Below are 27,613 nucleotides of genomic sequence, written 5' to 3'. Positions count from 1 at the left end.
TAAGCTACGGTGAAATTACCAGTCGCAGGAGAGTCGGAATAATCCCAAAAGACTTCCCCACGACCCAACTTTCAACGACTCAGCTGGACGTTCTCCAGGAGGCACTGCTGCTTCGGGTTGAACAACAACGGAACGCGACAATGAAGCCCAAGTTCTCTAACCTTATCTACAAGTCTGGCCATATGGTTCTTATTTGTAAGGATCAGGAGACTGCGGAATGGGTAAAGGAGATAACACCTGCATTAAATCCCCTGGAAGGCGTTGAGGTGGTTGCAATGGATGAGGATAAGATTCAACGTCCAGAACTGATTCGAGCCTTCTTCCCTCAAAGCGCACAATACACCGATGATCGTATCAAAGCTCTCATCGAGAGTCAGAACGATCTGATAACCAACAACTGGCGTGTCATGCAACGGCTCACTCCTAACAACAAGCATGTGGTGTGGGTCTTTAATGTAGATGGACCGTCCATGGAAAAACTCATTCAATCCAAGTTCATCCTCAACTTCCGCTTTGGAGAAATACAGTTGAGGAAAGTAAAGAGCACAACCCCAAACTCCAATGACAATCCAACTGGACAGCCGACCCAAGAGAAATCTGAGGAGGCCTCTAGAAGCATCCCACAACCAACTCCCACCATACAGGCTAGCTTGTCTTCCTCTGATGGAAAAGATGCATATTTGACCTCACTTCCTGGCCCAAGCGGTGTCACCTCAATGGCTCCCAATAAGGGCAGTGGAAATGTCAAAAGTGTAAAATTGACCACAGGGGATAAGCCAGCAGGCCTAGGTAAGGGAAAGGACAAAAACCAAAATCTAAGACATCCCCCAAAATCAAAAGTTGATGATCCGCAACATCCAAAGAAGGACGGCAAACGTCCGGAAAATGCGGAACGCCTCAGCAATGATTAAAATCCTCCAAGTGAATCTCCATCATGCTCAGTGCGCAACAGATGTGCTTTGCAGGAGATTCACAAAAGAACACCTTTCCGTGGCACTGATTCAAGAGCCATGGGTCAACAAAACTCGAATACAAGGTATTCAACTAAACTCGTGTAGGTTGGTATATGATGACAGCCAGCTCTCTCCCAGAGCAGCTATTCTAATACGCAATGATACTAAATGTTTTCCAATTACAGAATTCATCAAAAGGGACATCGTAGCGGTCAGGATGGAGGTTTCTACTGCTAGGGGCAGTACTGAGATCATTATGGTTTCGGCGTATTTCCCTGGCGACGCAGAAGACATTCCTCCTCCAGAGATGGCTGCTCTTGTCTCTTACAGTCAAAAACACAACATCCCCTTCGTCATCGGTTGTGACGCCAATGCTCATCACCTTGTATGGGGAAGCACAAACACAAATATCAGAGGTGAGCATCTTTTGCAGTTTCTTTCCTCCAAAAATATTGACATATGCAATGTCGGTGATAAGCCTACATTTGAAAACATCTTACGACAAGAAGTCCTTGATCTGACTTTATGCAGTCAATCCATCTCGGATAAAATAAAAAACTGGCATGTTTCTAATGAAATATCTATGTCAGACCATAAACATATAGTCTTCGAGTGGGAAGGGGGTCTAATGATTCAAAAGTCGTTTAAAGATCCCAAGAAAACTGATTGGGAAACCTACTCAGCTATTCTCTGTTCTGAAGACTATATAATAGAGCCGAATATTCAGACAATTATACAGTTAGAAGCAGCTTCGGATTCTATTAAAAACAAAATTCTAAATGCTTATCAAGAGAGCTGTCCGATCAAAACAGTTAGTTCGAACAGAGATGTTCCATGGTGGAACTTCAACCTTGATAAACTCAGGAAAACTGCTCGGAAGGAATTCAACCGAGCCAAACGCACTTCTGATTGGAGTCTATACCGAAAGGCTCTGACAGAGTATAACAAAGAAATGAGACGAGCAAAACGGAAATCATGGGTTCTCATGTGTGAAAGCATTGAGAAAACTCCCGTAGCTGCTCGACTTCATAAAACTCTTTCGAAGGATCACTCCAATGGTTTGGGAAGTCTTCAAAGGACTGACGGTTCACTGTGGAACCTCGTGAAACACTGAGTGAAATGCTAAGAGTTCACTTTCCTGATTCAATCCCACAAACGAGTCTAAATGCTGAAGGTGCCAGACTTGACGTCTCAGTTCCACACGGGTTCCTATCAGGGGACTCAGGAGCAAAAAGGGACGCAATAAAGGTTGCCAAAGAAGCTTTTACTCGCGATAGGGTTGTTAGGGCAGTGAGATCTTTCGAGCCATTCAAATCTGCTGGCATGGATGGAATCTTCCCAGCGCTTATCCAAAAAGAGGAAGAGACACTGATTCCACACATGGTAGAGATTTTTAAGGCAAGTTTAGTTCTGGGACACATTCCAAATGATTGGCGTCAAGTTCGAGTTGTCTTTATTCCAAAAGCAGGAAAAAAGGACAAAACCAACCCTAAAGCATTCCGACCGATAAGCCTATCCTCGGTAATGCTTAAAATCATGGAGAAGGTATTATGCGAGTATATAGATTCTAAATTTATGAAAACTATGCCTCTTTCTAAATCCCAATTTGCTTATCAAAGCGGAAAATCAACGGTCTCAGCACTGCACACGCTAGTGAACAAGATCGAGAAAACCTTTAATGCAAAAGAAATCGCTCTTATAGCATTTCTTGATATTGAGGGCGCGTTCGATAACGCTTCTTATTCGTCTATAGGTTCGGCAATGTTGAGGAGAAACTTCGACCCATGCATTGCAACCTGGGTACATGCTATGCTAGCAAATCGACAGATCTCATCTGAGCTGAGTGATTCGCGCATTACTGTAATGGCTACAAGGGGATGCCCTCAAGGGGGAGTACTATCTCCCTTATTGTGGTCATTAGTGGTGGACGAACTGCTAGATTGCTTAGAAAGAAGGGGTTTTGAAGTTGTTGGATACGCAGATGACGTAGTCATTATTGTACGAGGCAAATTTGACAGCGTTATTTCATCAAGGATGCAAATTGCTCTCAATCACACACTCTCCTGGTGTCAAAAAGAGAAACTAGGAATAAACCCTTCAAAAACAACAATTGTACCGTTCACAAAAAGACGAAAGGTACAACTCCACCCTCTTTTCTTGAACCAAATACAATTAGTTTACTCAAATGAGGTCAAGTATCTTGGCATCACACTTGACGCAAAACTAAATTGGAACACCCATCTTCAAACAATCATAAATAAAGGTCTCAATTCACTCTGGGTTTGCTCAAAGACCTGTGGTAAAACATGGGGTCTAAAACCCAGTATGATCATGTGGATCTATAAAACAATCGTTCGGCCTAGAATAACCTATGCGTCCCTTGTTTGGTGGCCTAAGACAAAGGAAGCTACGGCTAGAGCTAAGCTGAACAAAATTCAACGTACTGCCTGTATTGCCATAACCGGTGCAGTTCGTAGTACCCCCTCGTTTGCCCTAGATGCTATACTCAATCTGCCCCGGCTGGATCAATTCATAAAGCTGGATGCTGAGAAAAGTGCTCTTCGGCTAAAACGATCAACAGTCCTACTGTCAGGGGACTTAACAGGTCACCTCAGTATATTAAACGAATTTTCGATAAATCCTATTGTTGAAAAATGTAGTGACTGGATGGAAAAAGTGGTAAACTATGACTCGCCATTCACGGTGGTCTTTCCTTCTCGTGAGGAATGGGAAGGAGGTGGACCCACCATTTCACCGGGATCTATTAAATTCTACACAGATGGTTCAAAAATGAATAATTTGACAGGGTCTGGAGTATACGGACCGAAAACCAAAATCTCTGTCTCTCTTGGACAGTGGCCTACAGTATTTCAAGCAGAAGTCTATGCAATCAAGGAATGTGCGCAGCTGTGTCTGAAAAGAAATTACAGACATGCCACCATATGTATTTTCTCTGATAGTCAAGCAGCGCTTCAATCTTTGAAGGCTTTCACTTGCAACTCAAAACTTGTGTGGGAATGCATTCTTGCACTGAAATCCCTAGCTGAACGCAATCGAGTTAAACTATATTGGATCCCAGGACATACGGGTCTAGAGGGTAACGAAATTGCCGATCAGCTAGCAAGGAATGGATCAACCAATATGTTCATTGGTCCAGAGCCATTCCTTGGCATTTCAAACTCTGCACTAAACACGGAATTGAACAACTGGTTGTTCGATCAAATTCAATCAAATTGGAATACAGTTTCCAATGCGAATCAGTCCAAAAGGTTCGTAACAATAAACACGACACAAACACAAAAACTTATAGGTCTCAACAAAAGGGATCTCAGAACATACATCGGTCTAATAACTGGTCACTGCCCAAGCAGATACCACTTATACAAGATCGGTGTCGTCCAAAACACAAATTGCCGTTTCTGTGACGAGACGGACGAAACCTCACAACACCTTCTCTGCTCTTGCAGTGCACACATCCATCGTAGGTTCAAAATATTTGGCAAGCACTACTTACAGCCAGCTGATATTTGGAACGCATCCCCCAGGGAGGTGGTTAGCTTTATTAGGCTGATCACGCCAGATTGGGGGAACTACAACACTGCAACCTAGGACTTCTGCCCATCAATGGCAGATGGTTCAAAGTTCAGTCAAATGCGCAAAGTATTCCGGAGGCACATTTGCTACTGGAAAACATTGTGTACATAGAGTAATAGGGTATATCACAATAGTCCTAAAAAATGGACGCAGTGATCCCACACCCGACAGAAGAAGAACTGCCCGGCCCGATGCATATGATTCACTGTCGTTGGCCTTCTTACAGGCAGCGATGCCAGATCTGTTACGGATGAACGGAAAAGCCATCCACAAGTTATTAGAAGAGTTTAAACAAACATTTCCTCAGAAATTCCCATATTTTTTCATCCAGAACAGGAAAATATTCAGGAATTCTTTCTAGAATTATGAATTCAAATTTTCGAGGAATTTCTTGGATATACCGCATAGATATAGATCACAAATACTCTTAAATTACTCCTAGGACTCCTCCATAAAATATTTTAAGGAATATTCTAGAAATTCTTCCAGGATTCCAGGAATCGGATTTTCTAGGAATTTTCCGGGAATTTCTTTTAGATTTTGCCAAAATAATGTAGGTTCAACTTCAAAAATCAATAGGAATTCCTTCTTAGTATGTCTCTGAAGATTGTCATAGGTATTTGCTCTGTGACTCAACCGATTTTGATACTTAGTTAAACTTTTTTCGGTCCTTTAGTAGAGCAAAAACAAGTGTGCGTACCCAGATACCAGCCGAAAAGGAATTAACTAGTGTTTTCGCACAGCATGTCTGACCTCAGCGCCGGTCGGTGATAGAAAGTGAGGACAGAGATATTTGCTGCCTGCATAAGCCTACTGCGATGGCACTCATATTGAGTGCCATCCACTGGAAGTTAAGGTTGGAGTACACTTTGCGTAGCTAACCCTTTCGCACCCTCACAACAAGCAGTTTTTTGTATCTTGCTCAAATGAGCTTTCTTTTCTACATACGACACAATATTACGCTTCCTCCAAGCATTTGTATATGGAGATTTCTCTTAGAATTATGTTATCATTTCTTTGTCAGAGTCCACATTAGACACGGGCAAAAGGATTCGGAGCCATTCAAAAGATCCGGATCACTCAAGAAAACCAATTTTTCACGAGAGTCAGTTCATTAGATCAGCACGGATCAGATAAAAAGTGCCAGAAAAAGAACGAACCGATTATTTTCCCCTATTCTCTTTCGTTCGCTTCTCGGCTTTATTATAACGCTTGCTTGACACGTGCTTTGATTTGCGCGCTACGGCACTCATGCAAACACAGTTTACAGCATTCACAGTCAAACAACTAATTGGCCTTGCCCACTTGCATAGAGAGAAAAAGTGCGCACTCGTGAGTTTCTGGGGAGGAATATTTGGAGCATGAGAGAGCGAAAGATACAAAAGTTACGACGCATGTCACGCAACAGGGAGCAAACCGCTCTTGTTTCCATTCGCTCGGTTAAGTTCGCTCTTTCTTTGCAAGCTGCTGAGTCACTGAACGGTTCAAAAGATCCGGTTCATTGAAATGAGCCGTTTTGCCCATCTTTGGTCCGCATGTAATTCTTCCAAGGTTATGTTTTAGAAAATCAGAGGAGATGTGAGCAAATTCTTGTTAGGTGATGTGCTAGTATCCATCGTATAAAGCTTTGAACAGTAAGAACCTGCCATTTTCCCAGTATTGATGATGATGATAGAACTGATGCCAAACAATTAATTCTTAAAACGGCTTTAGCATTGTACAATAAGATTTTGATATTCTTGATCGTTTTGTGGGAAACAGTGCAATGAAATTGCATCTTGTCGTATCGTTTTATTGCAGTTTGGTGTACAAGTGCTACAGCTTTTACAAAATTGCACTTGGAAAATGAATCGCCGTAGCAGAATATTTTAAGTTTGATAGGACGAATAATAACGCTTATGACGAAGTAGAACGAAACCCTAAGTATTAAATTTGATTTTGAATTCTGAGGGCTTTTGCAGGTTTCTCTATGAATCCCCTTGATTTTTGTTCTATTTATGCCCTTGGGAATTCCAATACAAATTTATTTCTGTCCTCAACAATTTCCTCAGGGCTGTTTCTACATTTTTTTAGATTTGCGTTAGGAATTACACAAAAAATTATTCAGATTTTTTTGAGGGATTTCCAAAGCAAGTTTTTTTGCATTTTCTTCTTAGATTGCTCCGAAAATTCATCCAGAAATTTTTACCCACTTAAGTACTTAAGCTTACTCCATGAATTCTTGCGTACCTACATTCCTCTAGAAAAAAAACTACATTACAAGTTTTTCGGGATAATCCTTGTTGGGATGCATTATTAAAACTTCGGAAAAGTTTCTTGAAAAAACTGTTAAGTAATATTGTGCATTCAGATTAAATTTAGACCGAAGTTCATAATAAAAATGAAATATCACCAACAAAAGTTCACCGAAGTTCGGCATCGGTATTCTAGCATTTTAACGAAGTGCTACGCTGACAAAGGCAATCCTTATGTGTCGGCGAAACACTAAATTAGAATGCCGACATCGAGCTTCGCCGAAGTTTTGACTGCCGAACTTCTAATTGTCACTAGAATTGTCAATACTGTGATACTGGGCAAACTCTTGAATGATTTTTTTTGAAGTTGAATCCTCAAGAAATTTCTGCAGGAATATAAAATATTCAAAAAAAAAACCGTTTGAAAGAATTCTTGGATACTTGTTAAAACAAGGACACCGTGTTCAGCCATTGAGCATAATGATGCTTCTAAAGTCAATCCACGAAGAATAGCATGAAATTTGCTCCTGAAATGGATAAAATAGTTTTTGTTGGAAATCGTATTGAAATTTCAGATGGAAGAGCGCTTAGGAAATCACTTGAGAAAGCCAAAAAGATAGTTAAAAACTTTGTGAAGAAGACTGAATGATTTCCAAGAGAAACTTTTAGATGAACTTCCTCCAAGAATGCTCTGAGGAATTCTAACATATGACTACTCATTTAAGTCCAATTCAAATCTCTGGAAAGTTATCGCTGGACAGAACTCTAAATACAATCCTTTAGAAACCCCAGCAATAATTACTGGAAAAATCATTGGATAAATCTTTGAAATAGTTTGTTCAGGAATCGCTACAGGCTCTTGGGATTGATTTAAATCAGTTATGGATGAATTCCAGGTATTCTAGCAGAAATCTCAGAAAAATGCCTGGAAACATCTTTTCAGTGAATTCCTAGGTCATCTAATTGATTTCTATGTGGACATATTCTCTGCGTAGTAGTTATTGCTAGTGTCAATAGGGCTGGTACCGGCTAAGTGTCTTTGGACATGAACTTAGAGCCCTCATGCCTGAAAAACGTGGTCAAAAAGAGACTGTTCGAGAATCACGTTTCAATATGGATTTACAACCAGTCATCTTTCAGGGGGTCTTTCTAATAATTTTTGTGGGGATTTCTAGTGACGTCACGCCATATATTATTACATGTATTTCATGATTACCTGAGAATTAAATCCATGTGTTTGTTTAAAATTTCCTTCAGTTAATTAGTCGAAGATTTCATCTGGAGTACATTAAGCGAACGCCTCTAAGGAAATGCCTTAGAACTTTCTTGTAGAAATAATAGGAGCGAATTTCTGAAAAACAAATCCGATGGATATTTTTGAAATAATTCCTAAAAATATATGATAAATTCCTACAAGAGAGAAGCTTTTTCAAGATCTTCAGATTTCTTCTAGACTCTTGAGAAAGTTTTGGATAAGTATCCCGAAAGACTGATATAGTATCCCGAAACCCTGCATAATTTCTGGCGAGACTTTCTAGAGGAAATCTCTGAAAAATCTCGAGTGGAACTCTTGAAGAAATTACAAGAATAATTGCTGTTGCATTTGGTGATCTTAAGCCCTACATGAACTGAATGAGCCTTACATTAAGAACCGATTGAGAATTTACTTCACAAAAAATCAAGAAATGTTTGAAAGAACTCAACATTTAATGAGAAATGTATGAAGAATCCCCGGTTTATTCTATTATAAAATTTTTGAAAGTATTCCTATCAAATTTTGTGGAATAATTCTTGGTAGAATTTATGGATCAAGTCTTGTTCTAACAATCTGTAGGCGAATTCCGGCGCGTATTTTCTTCGAAGAAAAGAAATTTTTTTGCTGGTGCGTAATGGAAGAAAATTTCTTCTCTTCGAAGAAATTGTTCGCCGGAATTCACCTACTGATCAGAATAAAGTAGTTCATACCAATCTGCAACATTGTTCAATTTCATAAGACAGATAAAATTGCAGAATAACATATTCCTGTCGAAGTGATTGTTATCAAAATACTTCAAAGTGAAAGAAATTGAAGTCTTCAAAATGTACTAAGGTGGCATCCACAAATTACGTAACGCTCTAGGGGGATGGGGGAGTAGGCTCAAGCGTTACGGCTCATACAAAATTTTAAATATTTTCACACAAAAAGCGTTACGGAGTCCAAAATTCTAATTTTAGTGTTACGTAATAAATGGACGCTGTCTATATTTTTCAAACATGTATAACCATCCTCTTTTTTTAATATGTTCGGCCTAGCCTTGAATTACTCAATAAATCTTTGCTAATCAACAAATTGTATCAAATACTTCTTTCTGGCGTTACGTCCCAACTGGGACAAAGCATGCTTCTCAGATTAGTGTTCTTATGAGCACTTCCACAGTTATTAACTGAGAGCTTTCTTTGCCGATTGACCATTTTTGCATGTGTATATCGTGTGGCAAGTACGAAGCCCTGGGAATCGAGAAAATTTCCTTTACGCAAAGATCCTCGACCAGCGGGATTCGAACCCACGACCCTCAGCATGGTCATGCTGAATAGCTGCGCGTTTACCGCTACGACTATATGGGCCCCTATATCAATTACCTTCCTTATTAAATTTCCAGTATTCGTAAAAAAGAATCGTATTGAAAAGAGGAAGGTCTTCTACTATTTATAGAATCTCAAATTCAAGTTCATCCCTTTTAATTAATTGATACCAATTGGAGCAAGCCCAAGCAATTTGACATAAATTTCTTTGTCCATTAAAATAGCTAATACCCAGAGAAATATTTTTACCAAATTTTTTAGTTCACTTTACCCAAAATAAAGTATATCGTTCATACTTTAAACCCAAAATCTCTAAGTATACTTTTTCTCTCTCACGGTTGTTGTCAAAAATAGAGAGAGCTGTATCTACCCAATGAGGGTAATTTGACCGAATATGCCAAATTAGGGTAAATGCAGTTTTTCTTATGTTTGGATCGATAGAGCTCAATTTTGTGTTAAACCAATCCAAAATTTAGTGTATATTTCTAGTGGATTCAAATTAAAGCCAAACTACCTAGTGGCGACCTTGGAAATTTAGCCAAAATTGAGTAATTGGACTCAACTACGGAATTGCGTTGAAACAACCTAAATTTGAATTTTCTCCGTGTATACTTAATAAAGTCTTATTTTAGTTCGGAACAAAAATGGCTCCACGGAGAAGAATTTGTTGCGAGTATTCTTTTTTATAACGATTTATATTTTGTGTTAGCTAAATCTACTGAATCGATGCTTAACCAATCTGGCATCCCTGCGTTCGAGTTGATCTTTGACAGATTGCCATTGTAAACAACGCAAAACGAGACATCGGGCGACGCATGCTTTGATCAACATGAAAAACACTCGTTCCCACTCCTGCTGGCAAATGCAGTTTGACTTCAAGATGGAAAAAGATGCGACAAATTTAGAGCAAACATGAAAGCATCCTCCCTCTTTCTCTACAAAGCGGGACATCGGATTCCTTCGTTCCCGGTTCGTACCATTAAACTTTGACATCTGGCCATAAATAATCTCACCACTTTGTGCCTCCCGCTTTTGGGCGGTGTAATGTCGCTGGAAAAAAGTTAGCTCGAGGGAAAACCTCACCTGTCAAAATAGATCGCGCTGCACGCGAGCGACGGCCAAGTTTTCCATTTTCATCCACCCCTGCCGTGCAGTGGCAGCAGCAACGCTCAAACTCAGTAGGCCGAGCGATGCCATAAATTCTGACTTTAACACTTCAGTTCAGGCTTTGTGACCGAGAAAAGTTATCCAACCTTTTAGTGGGCTACTGGCCGTACACTATTTTAACGCAACGGTCGCTCTGGGCCAGATCCTAGCAGGCCGGGAACAGATTCTGGTCACCTTTTGTGGGAAAACAAAAACTTTGGCCGTTTAAAATGTGACCCCCCTGGACTTTGGATTTATGTAGAATAATTTCACACTAAGACAATAGGAATTTGTGAATTTATCATAGCGAGGATTGACAGTTGACGATCAACTGAAGGTCTGTGTCTATCGGAGAAAGTTCCCAGCTCCGAAATAGTTGGTTTCCTGCAAACAAAAGCCCTCTCGACGCAGCAGAAAATGTCGACAGTCCCTAAACTCTCCCGTGTCGCATTTCCGCGTGAAATTACCCGGCAATTATCTGCCGATGGACGCGAACGACGAGCCGAAGACTCTGTGTGACGTCTTTGGAAAGGTCCAATTAGGGGACCTCTATTGTGAACACGTCTTCGTCTCTCTTGTACTTGCCGGTTAATGCCAAAATAGGCACAGGTAAGACGCTCGTCGAGGAAGTCACCAAGTGAGATATCATGGCTATCATTAGGCGCCTTGAATGAAGTGCTGCGTAACAAAGGAAAGTGGATGTTTTTGTTTGATCGCCACACGCGATCGTTTCGTGTAAACAATGGACCCGAAACACTTGGTGGAGTTTACCTTAGTCTACGGCGATCGCTCAATTGCAAGTAAATTATTATGAGGGTGCAGAGTTCGGACAACAGATGACTCTTGATCCCATTTCCACGAAAGTTAGACAATCGAAGCAATCGGGGGAGGCTAAACGCTGTCCAGTAATTATCCCGCCAACTTGAAAGTTTCCCCTTCGACGAGAAAGCGTGACGGTCGATTATCCATGGGGTAACGACAGCCCCCAACTCGTTTTCATTAGACCGCCTGGTTCGGAGAAATTCAAATCTAATCGTTTTCCACCCATTTCATTTGGGTTCGAAACAGCACGAAATTACATCATGTTTCCTCCAGCAGCCATCCACCATCTGGGACGAGAGCGTGTGGATAGATCGCGACAAGAATCACGACTTTTGGATACGACCCGTGAACACTCGGCAAACACGATCAACGAGCGCTTTCTTCGATCCCGATCATCACCGTCGGCGTTCAAAGCCTGCTTCGATCTCCGAGTTTGCACGCTGGTAAGCTAAATTAGATTTATGCCAGTTTAGACCGCTAATGGGGGTCTCGACGGAATTTCCAAATCAGGTAACCGATCCCGCTCGGAAACAATGATAATTAATGATCGCATATATGCGAGTCCCCAGCTCAGTGTATGGCGGCGTTGCGAACCCGAGTATACATGATAAATGGGTCGATTTCCAAATACGGGAACACACACGAAGTTGGGCAGCTGTCACATCAGGATGCCGTCACGGGTTGGAGACGCTGCCAAAACTTTAAAGGATGAACGATATTTGAGTGAAACAACGTCAAACTGACGTCAATGTCCTAAATCCCTAGATAGGGGAATAACTCCCTGTCAGTAAAAAGGTGATCTCCGGTATTTACGAGCAAGTGCTAAAGGCTCTCCTAGAATCTGAGGGTAAATATGGTAGATTAGGGAAGACCAACTGCGGAAGATTTTGATGAATTCCTTTGAAGACTTTGACGAGACTTTGGGAGATTTCGTCCAAACTTGTTTTGTAATTGGGAGATTTCGTCCAAACTTGTCCAGTAATGGATTCCAGGCAAGCTTACTGTAAATTATAGAGTCTATAATATAGACAATATCAAAGAAGGCACCTTAGGTTTTGGGTAAACTCTTGACATATTGTTCTCGTAAGCAATTGATGCATATATTGTTAAAACCCTCAATGAATTCGAATTTTAGGAGAATGTTTCACTGCTTTCATTGTGAGTTACAAGACTTTTCCCTTTCATGATTCTAACTGGATTTACAACGTGGATCTCACAACGAATATATTTTCGTAAGACACTTTGTGTGATCTATGTTGAAATCAAGGTAGATGCATCTGATGATACTTCTTGGATTTCTTACATGAAAGGGTACCGTGTAGCAAAAGCACCAAAATGAATCATAGCAATGCATTGCAATGGTCATGAAGTTATTACACTTGGTAAGTTTATCGCAATCTCAGGAATCACAGAGTGAACGAGTTTTTAATCATTTTAATATGCTTTCCACTATGTCGAAGATCCGTCAAACCTCCGGTGAAAATCTTGACCTTACATGCTTAACTGCTGGGTAAAAAACTTTTGCGTTTTTGTACTGGTGCTTGGATAAACTATGGCCAGATAATTGGAAAATTGTTGGCACTGTTTTCGATGAACTAAGAGCCTTGTCAAAATCTTTTACAGAACTTAGGATGATCTTTCGTAGATTCTCAGTAAGAATTTAAACAGATTGTTAAAAAAAATTCGTAATGTTGTTTATAGCGGATTGTTTCATGAACATAAACATTACAGTAAGCTGCCTTACTCCAGAATAGCTCCAAATTTTAGTTAGAAAAGGAGAACATTCTTTTGTATTGTTCAGTAGCGTAATTTGCGTCATAAGAATGCCCTTAGTTTAACTTTATTTTTTTTAAATTTTGTTCATAGCCACTTATCTGGAACATTATTGAAAATTCCTAGGTACATCTTCATTATCAAAACTTACCAAGGACTCCCTCTAAATTATGAAAACAAGTGAATAATCTGGAAACTGCAGAAAAATCCTCTTTTGTTAATAAAGGCGACAAGATGAAAGTTGGTCAGCATTTTTTTACCTCGGGACGCAAGATTGCATCGCTGCCTACCGTCCTGAAGTTAAAAATATGCTAACTAGCTAGCCCGCATCTTGTCACATTTATTCACAGTACCCGGATGAACTCCAAAGGAATTTCCGGAGGAATTCCGATAAAACTCGCGCCAGAGTTCCGAAGGAATTCTCAGTGGAGCTTTTTTACGGAGCTCTTACGGAAGAACTGCTGAGGAATATCCGGTTGAGCTACAGAGGAAAATCGGAGAAATTGCAGGAATAGCTTCGAAGGAATGTATAGAGGAATCCCTAGAAGTGCGGAGGTATTCCTGGACAAAACTGTGGAGGAATTCTGGGAGAAAATCTGGAAGAATTCCCAAATCAACTCAGGAGGAAACCCAGGAGAAATCCTTGAGGAACTCTGGAGTATTCCCCGGAGGAAGTCTGAATGAACTCTCAGAGAAACTCCAGAGGAATTCCAGGAGGAACCCCGGAAGAATTCCTGGATGAATTCCGAATGAATTCCAAGAGGAACTACGAAGGAATTACTGGAAGAACTCACGAAAAGATTTGATGAAGGAACCATGAAGAAAATCAGAGGGAATTACCAGTGAAGCTCCGAAAGACTCCCCGGAGGAACTCCGAAGGAATTCCTGGAGGACATCTGAAAAAAAAAAAAAAAATACTCCGTATTAATCGGTAGAGGAACTCCGACGCGATTCCTTGAAGAACTCCGGAGGCGTTTCTGTAGCAACTGCAAGGGAATAATTTTGGGATTTCCGATGAAATTCCTGGAGAAACTATGGAGGAGCTCTGAACGAACTCGGGAGGAGCAACTTTTGAGAAATTCTTGGAAGAACTTTGAGGGATTTTTCGGAGGAACTCTGGAGAACTTGCAGAAGTAAATCTAGGGTAATTCACGGAGTAACTCCAGGAGAACTCATAGTGAAACTCCGGAGGATTCCCGATGAATTCCTGGAGAACCTCCGATGAAATTCCTGGAGCAACTATGGCGAAAATCCGAAGGAATTCCCGGTGGAGCTCCAAAGGAATTTCCGGAGGACATCTGAAGAAACTGCTGGAGGAACTCCGAAGAAATTCCATGAAGAACTCAGAAGAAATTCTTGGAGAACCTCCAAAAGAACTCCTGAAGGAACTCCGAAGGATTTACTGGAGTAACCGTGGAATAATTTTTAGAGAAACTTCCCGGAGGAATTTCTGGAGAAATTCTCGGAGAAATTCCTGGAGGAAATTCCCGGTGAAATTCCTGGAGCAAATCTTGGATAAATTATCTGAAAAAAACCTCGGAAGAATATCTGAAGAAAATTCTTTAATACATTTCTGGTCAAAACACCCAGGTAAAGTCCTGGAAGAAATCCCCGGAGGAATAGCTATTGGAAATCTTCTGAGAATTAACTGAAAAAATCCCGGAGGAATCCTTGAAAAATAATCTCTGGCACAAATAAATTATCTGAAAAAAGCCTCGTAAGAAGTCTGGAAGAAATCTCCAGAGGAAAAGCTTTTGGAAATCTTCTGAGGAATGGCTGGAGAAAATCCCGGTAGGAATTATTAGAAAAAAAACCCGGAGGAATACTTGAAGCGAAATTCCTGGAGGATTCTCTGAAAAAATCTCCGAAGGAATTCCTGGACGAATTCCCCGAAATAATTCCTGTTTCATTTAAACTTCCAAACTGCTTATCATCTTTCTAGAATGTTTTCAAAACAGTTAGCTTTTTTATGGCATCCTTTGCTCTACTGCCTTTTTTCTTAAATCACTCTCAACATTTACACCTTCGTCTGTTTCAGGGAGAAAAATCCGAACTGGTCAACAAAAATGTGCCGCACCAGATTTGGAAGAGCTTAAATCTTGGTTCAAGCCCGACCAAAAATTGACCAGGCAGTTAGCCTGTTCACAAAAAATAGAGCTGAAAACTGGTATGAAAATTGGAACATCATTTGCAATACCGGTGCAAGCTCCAATTTTTAAAAAGGTCAAACAATTTGGGCCAAACCTGCGATTTGAACCACCTTTCATTTATTTAGGCATATTATTTGGGCAAACTTGGCAACTACTACACTCTAAACATTCGAGCTCATCAAAGTGTTACTTCATATCATATCCAGCGTAACACATGAAATTAGCAGTCGGGCCCATTTATTTACGTGTCATCTAGCACCATATTTGGAAGGAGCTCATTCAATAATGGCGTGCAACTAGCTTTTTAACACAGACAATCGTTGTCCATCGACCACCTTTTTAACGGTCGATTCAAAAATATGGTAGGTGGCCGATCCACCACTCGCAGCGCTCGTATCGTTTTTGTTCGTGTTTGACGTTTACACACTATCGCCATCTGTTGGCTCGTCGGCCAAACACACCGATTATAGCATTGGGGGTACATGGCTTCGTGACTATGATTTTGATTGAGATTTGTTCTAAGTGTTACGTCTGTTTGTCTGTGTTTTTAACCTTCTCGACTAAAGTTAATATCAGCAGGCAGTGAAGAATTTGCTAGTTACATCAAACATGTAAACGATTTTTACTGGATTACTGATTCTTCTCGAGACACCAGCAAGTTTAACGCAAGATATTGAACAAACTTGTGGCAAATAACTTGCTGGTCTACTGGCAAAACTCTGGGAAAATTTGTTGAATGAATGTAACTCGTTGAAATCCTCTCGGTGTTGGAAATTTCCTTATCCAGACAATCCATATACATTGCAATTGAATTTATTGAACAATTTGCGAAAATGTTATACTTCTTCTAGGTGAGAATCGAACTCTAGACTCCCAATGTACTAGACCAGCGCATTATCAACTACGCCAGCAAAGGATCCATGAACGCAGAAGACAACCTGCATTCGAATTTAGTACTTTTCCAAAATTATACAATCCATTTCCAACGAGAACATACAAATACGAGTAAGTCGAACCCAACTGTGAAGTCGAAACTCATTTCGTAGCTTGAATCGACTTCGATTAAACTGCTCAAAGATTTGTTATAACCTGCATTTGATTTCAACCTAAATGCGAGGTCCTCCTTTGCAAACGCATATATTTCGAAAGAATAAGATGCCAATCCAAACACAACGCATTCTTTTGTATATGCAACGCCTAGGTGAGTTCAAATTATTTATTAGGTATTGAAAGGTCCATGTAATTAAATTGAATTCTGCGTTCGTGGGGCCTCTTGTGACGTAGTTGATAACGTGCCTGTGTAGCGAATTGGGAGTCGTGAGTTTGATGCTCACCGAACCTTTACGTAAATTTCACTGCTATTTGCCTATCCAGTCCAAATGCATTCTATTTCCAGATTTTCGGTACTCGATGAACACTATTAGATCATCTGCATCCACAAGTTTAAAACTGTCGTAAAATAAATGCTTCTTCTAATTCGAAACTTAATCCACTTCCGCCCATTAGTGCTAATCGACATCCACGAACTGTCACCCTTTAAGCCAAACAACCCGCTCGGGAATTTCAAACCAAATAAATCCCACTTGCTCAAGAGTTGTCAATCGCGGACAGTTTGTTTACCAACTTGGACGCCGAATCACACTACACTTTCGCCTTTGTTTGTAAACACGAATACGCACTCCACTCATCTCTCGAGTATCACTTTCCACATTCTGGGAAAAGCCAATAATCATCGAACATCGTAAGATAAACAAACAGCCCGAGGCAAAAATTGGGTCACATCAAACGACGAAGACGACTCCTGAGAGAATCAACGACGACAAGTTGAGCAAGATCACGTTAATTACGCACATGGCATGACATAGCCATCTTTGATCGTCATCGTCGAAGGGACCGATCGAAGACGCATCATCATCGCCGCATCGCGAAGCATGTCACCATAGTTACCCTTCGGCGCAAGACAGGTTGTGTGTGACTATGTCGGCAGCGGCGGCAGTTTACGACCACACGACCAATAAATTGTACTGCATTTCGAAAGGCTTTTAATTTCTGTTGCTGCCGACTTCTATGATTGGAACTGGTGACCGATACTTTCTGTGTACGATTTGATGCCGTTTTCGTCGCTGTCATTTGATCGCAGAATGGAACAGACAGTTGAATGTGCGATAGACATAAATGGCGATTAGTGAAACTGGCCGCGCGCGTTCGGTGGCATCCCGAGAGAAAATTTATAAATGATTTTATACAGTTTGCTCTCTTTGGATCGCAGATGCACTGGTTTTGTGTTCTGTAACTCGATAGCTCCCAAAGCCATGGCCTCTTCAATATCGAGTTATGGAGAGTTGACTGTAATTCAAACCATAAAAAAGACGGTAAGGGAATTTGAAAAATCACAATTCAATCTATTGAAAATATATTGAAAAACATGGTATTGCAAAAATTGAACTTAACGTAATTTAAAATTTTTTTTACAGGGATTCTATGTGAATTGACCCGTATTACTTAATGGGAGTCTATTGAGGTGCGCTCTCTCCTCTGCTAGAAGGAGAAGAGATAACACGTGCATTCAAAGATTTATGCCTCTACCGATTAGTTGCTAGTGGTGGTGGTGGTCGTGAGAATTATTTCCCTGTCCGCCGAGGGTTCCACCTCCCAAATAAGGTAACGAACGTGTGTATTCCAACAACGATCAGCTTCTTCTGGATATACGTAACTGAGTCATACCAGAAAAAGCAAGAGCCGTGTGAAGGTGGGCAGCGTTTTCGGTTCACACCTTTGTAGTTTGCTGCGTGACCACCGCGCCACCGTTAAACGATGGGGTCTGCCTTTCGATGTGGCTCACGAGTCCAGAGAGAATCTATTATGGTTATGACGCCGTCCACCGAAAGGTCCAAATTAAATGTTTATACGCGGGCGGAACTCTCTTACTCAGCATAAATCAATGCGACGGGTTACCATTGGCGTAGCATTAGTGAGGGATAGATACCTAATAAAGTATTCTACTGACAATTCTAGCGGGACATTTCGAAAAGACCTAAAGAACAATGAGAGATTTTGTCGCACTCTATCGATTATAACAATGCAATACTGAAACCTTTTGGAAGTATTCCACTACAGATCGAAAAACAATTTCCATGGCTAGCGTTTTTTAAAAACGGTATGAAGTTAATGTGGCTCAGTAGTTGGTTACAGAGAAAGTAAACAAAGAGTCCCTCTCAATGTTACACAGGTCCTTTTGAAACGTTACGCGAGAAATCACAGAAAGCAAACAGATTTCACAAAAATTAAAAGAAATCCTTGGGGAAATCACACCTCTACCACCAAAATACACTAGGCCCCCTCCAGAAAACAAATCTTTCTACGTCAATGGATTACTGAATGTTTCAGTAACAACCCATTCATTAGAATTTGTTTTCGACGGAGCATGATAGAACAAGACTATGAATCCGTGGAATGGGCCTTAGGTCATAGTGCGGGAAATTCTCTACCAAACGAAACCAGTTGAACGGGAAAGAATAAGGCAACCAACTACGAAACAAAACGTGCTAAATCACGGAAAATAAGCATTTAGATACACACATATTATTAGCTACAAGAAACGAAAACGGGCTCTACAAACGGTCGCCCCCAAAACTAGGCAACTCTGTGCTGCTCTGATATACACACCTTCTGATTTTCTATAAAACTGATAATTCATTATCTTTAATTTAGCGAGAATTTTGGCGGCGTGTTTTGTTCTAGCCTTCCTGCAAGCACCGATCGGGTAGTAGTTTAAATTTTGATCTCGTTACTGTTTTTGGTTGCGGCGTCATTCAGTGTCGGCAGTGCAAAGCCTGTTTCTTCTCTTATTTTCTGTGTGTATAGCTTTCTACTAATATCGTGTGAAAGAAGCTTTAACATCACTGTTCATTTTTGTTCCAGTGTTCTGATGGAGGTTAGGTCGTGGTTTACTCACAAGCTCGCCCGCCCGTTCGATTAGAGTAGGCCTAGGCAAACCATGCCTACTTCGCTTACCTGGAACGATAGGAAGGAGAGAAATTCTAGGTTATTACTCGCAGTTCACTTCGATGTGTAATTGGATGCTTTATGGGAAAACGGAAATGTGTTCGGAATCCAAACGGAAGGCAAAATCGATTGTCAGCTGATCCGAAGTTCACGTAACATTGATGGAAATAGGGCGTTTTACGATCCTTTCGGGGTAACATGAGTCTTCAATTAGAACGGCAGCTCGCTTTCCCACACCATCGAAGCTACTGTCAGAGTAGTGTCCTCAACATTCTGACACAAGACTCTCCGCACTTAACAAGTAGTAAGGAACCATAAACTCCATCGTGCAACCACCCACTTTTCCCTCGCAGTCAAGAGATCGCGCTTTTAATGGTTCAATAAAATCGGACTTAATTACCATTAATTTTATGACCCACAAGCGCAAGGGTCGCTCAAGATGGGCCATCAATCAGAGAGCTATGATCGCCACTTGCTGCTGAGCTCCATCGTCATCTCCCATCCATCAATGAACCAATATCTCGGAGCAAAAAACACACACAATCACTCACTCGCTTGCTAGTTCGTGTGCGCTGAGTGATATAAATTTTTATTGGACCTTAATATCGGTCGCTGTCTTCGAATCAATTAGCGTTCATCGCCGTCGTTTGGGACCCCAAGTATAAGTAGCAGGCCGTAAAAACATCGGATCCATTATCAAATCATATTTACGAGTTTATATTGCACGAACGGACAGCGAAATCAAATCGCATCTAGGGTTTTGTTCTTTTCGGGGATTGTTTATGATTTAGAGGAGGGAGGCGTACGAGATTTTCCTTTTCGGGTCCATTAGATTAGTAGGCTGTGAGACAAAGCAATCTGTGGATTTTTACGAACAAATTTGATTGCTGTGATTTGGATTAGATATGAATTCGATTCGATTTCGATTCGATTTCGATTCGATTTCGATTCGATTTCGATTCGATTTCGATTCGATTTCGATTCGATTTCGATTCGATTTCGATTCGATTTCGATTCGATTTCGATTCGATTTCGATTCGATTCGATTTCGATTCGATTTCGATTCGATTCGATTCGATTTCGATTCGATTTCGATTCGATTTCGATTCGATTTCGATTCGATTTCGATTCGATTTCGATTCGATTTCGATCGATTTCGATTCGATTTCGATTCGATTTCGATTCGATTTCGATTCGATTTCGATTCGATTTCGATTCGATTTCGATTCGATTTCGATTCGATTTCGATTCGATTTCGATTCGATTTCGATTCGATTTCGATTCGATTTCGATTCGATTTCGATTCGATTTCGATTCGATTTCGATTCGATTTCGATTCGATTTCGATTCGATTTCGATTCGATTTCGATTCGATTTCGATTCGATTTCGATTCGATTTCGATTCGATTTCGATTCGATTTCGATTCGATTTCGATTCGATTTCGATTCGATTCGATTCGATTCGATTTCGATTCGATTTCGATTCGATTTCGATTCGATTTCGATTCGATTTCGATTCGATTTCGATTCGATTTCGATTCGATTTCGATTCGATTTCGATTCGATTTCGATTCGATTTCGATTCGATTTCGATTCGATTTCGATTCGATTTCGATTCGATTTCGATTCGATTTCGATTCGATTTCGATTCGATTTCGATTCGATTTCGATTCGATTTCGATTCGATTTCGATTCGATTTCGATTCGATTTCGATTCGATTTCGATTCGATTTCGATTCGATTTCGATTCGATTTCGATTCGATTTCGATTCGATTTCGATTCGATTTCGATTCGATTTCGATTCGATTTCGATTCGATTTCGATTCGATTTCGATTCGATTTCGATTCGATTTCGATTCGATTTCGATTCGATTTCGATTCGATTTCGATTCGATTTCGATTCGATTTCGATTCGATTTCGATTCGATTTCGATTCGATTTCGATTCGATTTCGATTCGATTTCGATTCGATTTCGATTCGATTTCGATTCGATTTCGATTCGATTTCGATTCGATTTCGATTCGATTTCGATTCGATTTCGATTCGATTTCGATTCGATTTCGATTCGATTTCGATTCGATTTCGATTCGATTTCGATTCGATTTCGATTCGATTTCGATTCGATTTCGATTCGATTTCGATTCGATTTCGATTCGATTTCGATTCGATTTCGATTCGATTTCGATTCGATTTCGATTCGATTTCGATTCGATTTCGATTCGATTTCGATTCGATTTCGATTCGATTTCGATTCGATTTCGATTCGATTTCGATTCGATTTCGATTCGATTTCGATTCGATTTCGATTCGATTTCGATTCGATTTCGATTCGATTTCGATTCGATTTCGATTCGATTTCGATTCGATTTCGATTCGATTTCGATTCGATTTCGATTCGATTTCGATTCGATTTCGATTCGATTTCGATTCGATTTCGATTCGATTCGATTCGATTCGATTTCGATTCGATTTCGATTCGATTCGATTCGATTCGATTTCGATTCGATTTCGATTCGATTTCGATTCGATTTCGATTCGATTTCGATTCGATTTCGATTCGATTTCGATTCGATTTCGATTCGATTTCGATTCGATTTCGATTCGATTTCGATTCGATTTCGATTCGATTTCGATTCGATTTCGATTCGATTTCGATTCGATTTCGATTCGATTTCGATTCGATTTCGATTCGATTTCGATTCGATTTCGATTCGATTTCGATTCGATTTCGATTCGATTTCGATTCGATTTCGATTCGATTTCGATTCGATTTCGATTCGATTTCGATTCGATTTCGATTCGATTTCGATTCGATTTCGATTCGATTTCGATTCGATTCGATTCGATTTCGATTCGATTTCGATTCGATTTCGATTCGATTTCGATTCGATTTCGATTCGATTTCGATTCGATTTCGATTCGATTTCGATTCGATTTCGATTCGATTTCGATTCGATTTCGATTCGATTTCGATTCGATTTCGATTCGATTTCGATTCGATTTCGATTCGATTTCGATTCGATTTCGATTCGATTTCGATTCGATTTCGATTCGATTTCGATTCGATTTCGATTCGATTTCGATTCGATTTCGATTCGATTTCGATTCGATTTCGATTCGATTTCGATTCGATTTCGATTCGATTTCGATTCGATTTCGATTCGATTTCGATTCGATTTCGATTCGATTACGATTCGATTTCGATTCGAATTCGATTTCGATTCGATTTCGATTCGATTTCGATTCGATTTCGATTCGATTTCGATTCGATTTCGATTCGATTTCGATTCGATTTCGATTCGATTTCGATTCGATTTCGATTCGATTTCGATTCGATTTCGATTCGATTTCGATTCGATTTCGATTCGATTTCGATTCGATTTCGATTCGATTTCGATTCGATTTCGATTCGATTTCGATTCGATTTCGATTCGATTTCGATTCGATTTCGATTCGATTTCGTTGAGAGATGAATATCGTCGCAGGCAACCCACTCTTGTAGTCGATTGTCACATAATTTGACTGCTTATAATCAACGGTTAACGATTCATACGAAAGGCATTCGATTTTTCTTGGCTCTCCAGACACAAAGACCTTCGCAAGCTCTTAAGAGGCTTATGGATTATGTCGAACCGTACAATTTCACCTACGGAACCAGGTGGTGGCGGAGGGGAATCGAAAATCTTCTTAGAGCGATAAAATATCCATAAAAGCCTAAATTTCCAGACATCGATGATTTTTTTTATCCATACGGTTAAAAAAAGACGAAGGAAATGATAGTCATCTTCAAGAAGTTTTGGGACTAAATTAAAACGAAAGTTGACAATTAATTAAATACGCGATATTTTCCGATTTCTTGTCGAGGTCAAGTCTATTCTAGCTTGTGAAATCGATTCACCAATTCTAGGGTGGGGTGACGATAATGATGACAGCCCAGGTGGTTAAACGACTGAAAAGCAATAAATTTATTTGGTCAGTCACCTCCATGTTTGGGTAGACGATCGTTAAAATTCCTACGCGAAGTAGGTTTCGGAAATCGTTTGCTTGATTTACGTACCCAATAGTCGGTAATGAATTGCTTTTCCTGAGTACATAAATTTTCGAGCGGTAGCAGGTGAGTGACATTCGCTCCCTGTTTTCCTAGCGAATAAAACTTTTTTTCAAGTCGGTCAATTAATTAACAAATATCGAACCGGGAGCTGCCTAGTGAAACGAGCAGAAATGTGTGTTCCATCTTGGAAGGAACATAAATTAGGTAGCAGTTAGCATCGAATTTCGGTCTCTAGGGGTCGTCCGATGATCCGCCTGCTGAGATATGGCGTTGTCGAGAAAGTTGTCGATGTCGGTCTTCGGTCGGTATGCTAACATATTCCGTCATGTTAAAATTAGTCCGATCGTTCCGTCCCATCGTTCCACCCAATTTCTCACATATGAAACAGAAGAACGTCGTTTCGCATCAACTGTCCACTAGAAAGAGAGAAGGTAGAAAAAAGGAAGTCTGATGGGGCCGATATCAGTCGCCCTAAATCTGAACGCTTTTGCGAGGAACCAAGTAGGCTATTACTACTCGCAGTTGGCTGTGTCTCAGCCTATTCAATGCTCTTCATGCGCCGGGATCGAGAATGACGTTTTCAAATGTTGTTTCCATGTTCGTCTTCTCGTCCCCCGAAATCCAAGCAGGCCACCACCGCCTCAAAAGCAGCGCATTCGGTGACTTGTTTCATTAATTCAGCTGGTACCTCGCGTCTCGCCTCGTCCATCGAAACAAAAATCTAGATAACAACATAATTTTTGAATGTTAAATGCAGGCGAAAACGCTTTTGAAAATAAATACACACCTCTCGCTGCTTCTGCTTCGCACAGTGAAAAATAATACATAATATTACGTTGTTTTCACTACACATCACTTCCTTAGTAACATTGGTAGCTGAATAACAGCCTATTCAGTTAAAATGCTGTTATGCAGATCATTTTAGCTACCAATGTTGGTTTTCATCGTGAATATTGCTTAATATCACATTCAAATTGTTGGCATGACATCCAAAGTAATCAAATAGCACCTATTTTGTCCTGCTTGCTAATATAATGCTACTGTAAAGCTGATTTGCCCTATATTAAGCGAAGAATAGCCCTATAAGTCCATGAAGGCGAATTAGCGTGCTAGTGGTTGCTCGAGATGTATGAAATGACTTGATTTATTGATCCACGTCGTTTGATATGATCCGAGTGTAACTTTACACAATAACCGTACAGCGAAAACGACGTAATATTACAACTTTTTGTTTGCTGTGCCGACTTCAGTGAGTCTAGCGCGCGCGAGGGAATGTGGGCAGCAATTTTCCATCCAAAACATCGACGCGTTCCTTCAGCAGGAGGAGGCGATGGTGGCGGGACACAGATAGTGAAGGAACTACCGGCGAACAGATGATAGATTGTAGTGTCCGATTAGCGCGGTCGAAATGAAAGGTAACCGACAACGACCGAGCAGCAGAAACTAGTTCGGACTTAGGAGGCAGCATTGGTCGTAACAAAGCAAAACAAAACACGAAAAAAAAAATGCTGCGGAATAAAATTTAAATTGAATTTAAAACGAAACTACACCAATAAACATTAGCTTTATCGTGTCCGCTGGAAAGTTCGCCAGGCGAGTAGAATTTTTGGAGGGGGGAAGTTATGTGCAGCGGAAAATTGGGTGGGGTGGGGAAGTGTTTTGACAGTTATTTCAGATAATATTCATCACGAACGGTCTCACGGTGATATATTTCTACCGTCAGCCGGGAGAAGGTCATCATCGTCAACCAGAGCGAGGACCGTTTAGATTAGAGTCAGCAGGTACCTAAGTCCACCTACCTCGGAACGACAATTTGTTTTATCGAAACTATTTCATCACGGCGAGTGACGCACAGTTCTTGTTTCGTTCTGGGGCTGACACGAGGAATGGTCATTATCTGGTTTCGTTTTGTGACGATTAGAGTACAAAGTCGTCGTAGTCTGGTCAGGGTTTTAGTGGGTACACAAAGAACGGAGATTTTGTTAATGAGTTCACAAGATAAGTCCATATGAGTAATGGATGAGTCATCTCGTAGGAGCTGTGATTAAGGAATGTGGAATTTTGACCTATTTCTCGACATAGAACCAGAAGAATACCAGCTTACAGAGGAGTTGAATGGCGTATGACGCTTTATTGTATTATCCTCACAGCTGTACAGATATTGGACGTTATGTAAACTACCTATAAAAGTAAAGTAAACTACCTAGAATGGTTACCATATGCATTTTCTAACAAATTCATTTTTTATTGCAAAATGCAAAATTATTATATTATGGTTGTTCGAAATATAATTCCCCGACAAAAATTTATGTTAAAATCATTCTAAGAATTGCAAAATAAGCTTAAAAAGCGGTTGAAAGAATAGTTTAGGTGATCCAATGAAACCAAATATTATTAGAATTTCTATCAATCAATGATATGATTGCATTTGGCCCTACTTTTATTTCTCAAAATACGCAAACTATCGGTAAAATTTATCTGAAACCAAATCAGGTCAGTACAGAGGTTTTAAAACAGCTAAAAATGTCTTGTTCATTTTTGAAACTTATGTCATTTCATATCGAGCAGTTGAAGGGTCCATAGTCGTTACGACTTCATGATTAAGACTAAACTATGCTTTTAACCCATATCACAGATTGAATCCATTACTACAGCACTGTTTGGTTATGCATTACTTTAACTTCCAAACATATTTGATCATCCACCGAAAACCCAGCTCCCACCTTGGGTGGCCAGCTAGTTTTGTCATTTCTTCCTCATCATACCCGAAACAACCAGTAAAGTAAACATCATCATTCCCATTAAAAGGCCCCATTCCCAACTTGCTCCGGACGTTGGAAATCCATAAGATGCAAAACGCGTTCGAAATTTATGAAAATAAAATTCAAAACACAGCCCGACTAGCTGCCGTTAACCTACTGTTAGCCTCGTTGCACGCTCTTGACTGCTGGTAGCAGACGATATCTGTTTGTAACACTTTTAGGAGGAAAAACGAGATGCTAACGACAACCTCAAACATAAGACACAACCCTTTCCTGCCTCTCGGGTGCTGCTGCGCTTTCCGAGGAAACAATGCTTCTTCATCCAAACGCTCATATTCACGTTTGTTAATTGATTCTATTAGCATGTCAATAAAAGAAGAACTGTTTGTGTATTTTGGTGTGTGTGTTTGCATGTTTGATTATGCTTCCTTCCCAGCCTTACGCCTCGGAAAGCCAGCTGGCTACTTATGGTAATCCGATCCATTCGAATTCAAACAAATCGAGCTGCTTCTCGTTCGTGTATTCTCAAAGTTTGACTCGGGTCAAGACTTCTGGTATTTCGCTTCATCGAGAGCCAGAAACTGGATCCAAAACTTCTCGGAACTTCAGCGCCTTCGATCACCCGATTAATAAAGACCCTGTGGGGTCCACCGATGAGGGGACACCTTCCGATTCTCACTAAGTCCGCTATCGCGCGCATCCCATTTGAGACAATGGCGAATGAAAAGTATTCGTATGATAATGGTTATGTTTATTATTTGTTTATGTAAATGCAGTTTCGTGTGCCGAGGCGATCATCGTTCGGTTGCCTGGCGGTGGGCATCGCAGTAGGCGATTTTTTGCAATTTGAAACTCGAGTCGTGGTAGGCTGTGCAGAAGCATCGCGGCATCTCTTTAGTTTCGAGTGAAGTGTGCTCACTTTGAAGAAGTGGTACTTGAGAACGCCTGCTTTGACCGTTCCGCCGCCGAACAAGCGTTCTTGTACATCGTTGCGAAACCATTGAACTTCACTCGTCAGTTCATCAGGGAGCGCGTGTAAACGTCAGGTGGTAATCATCATTACTCGATCCATCAAAATATCTTCACCCGGACTGAGTTGATTGCCGAAATTCCTGTTCTCCGCTGGAAGGAGAATTCAGGTTCTCTTGTTCCTTTTTGCGGGCGCCATTTATCGCTGAATTGATTATAATCAGTGTTCCAACGGTCGGTCAACAATCTTGATGAGGAAGATAATGATGGTTAAATTATTATCATGACTTGGTCGTGGTAGGTGGTAGGTCCGAAGGCCTTCCTACGTGTAGGGTTCAGAATGGGGTCACCTAACGGACCCTTATTACCGATAACGACGACGACGGCGATGATCACCAGGTCCAAATATTTAAGAACGACGATTGAGCATTAACGATAACTGGTAGGTGGCAACCGCCCGCTCCATTCGGTTTGGATTTCATTCACGAAGAGAAAGAGTGCAAACGGATGGAGTTGCTGACGACGACGATGACCATTTCTTCCATCATTGATTCACCATCGTTATGATTTATTCAGATTGAATGAAATTT

At 40.6% G+C, this 27,613-nt stretch overlaps 1 protein-coding gene across 5 annotated transcripts in view; it reads right to left on the bottom strand.

Annotated features, from left to right (window-relative positions):
• Window positions 1-27,613, bottom strand: part of LOC5576319 (teneurin-m) — a 527,158-nt gene that overhangs the window by 369,183 nt on the left and 130,362 nt on the right. The window contains exon 2 of one of the 5 annotated variants that reach the window (XM_021855175.1): window positions 18,901-19,248. The exons of the other annotated variants lie outside the window; for them this stretch is intronic. Within the exon in view, the coding sequence (XP_021710867.1) occupies window positions 18,901-18,931 (31 nt within the window). The 5' untranslated portion in view covers window positions 18,932-19,248. The remainder of the gene's footprint in view (window positions 1-18,900; window positions 19,249-27,613) is intronic. 5 annotated transcript variants of the gene reach the window in all.

The sequence above is a fragment of the Aedes aegypti genome, chromosome 3 (assembly GCF_002204515.2).
Source record: "Aedes aegypti strain LVP_AGWG chromosome 3, AaegL5.0 Primary Assembly, whole genome shotgun sequence".
Classification (NCBI taxonomy): Eukaryota; Metazoa; Arthropoda; class Insecta; order Diptera; family Culicidae; genus Aedes; species Aedes aegypti.
Note: the sequence above shows the minus strand (reverse complement) of the source record. Positions and strands in the feature narration are given on the sequence as shown.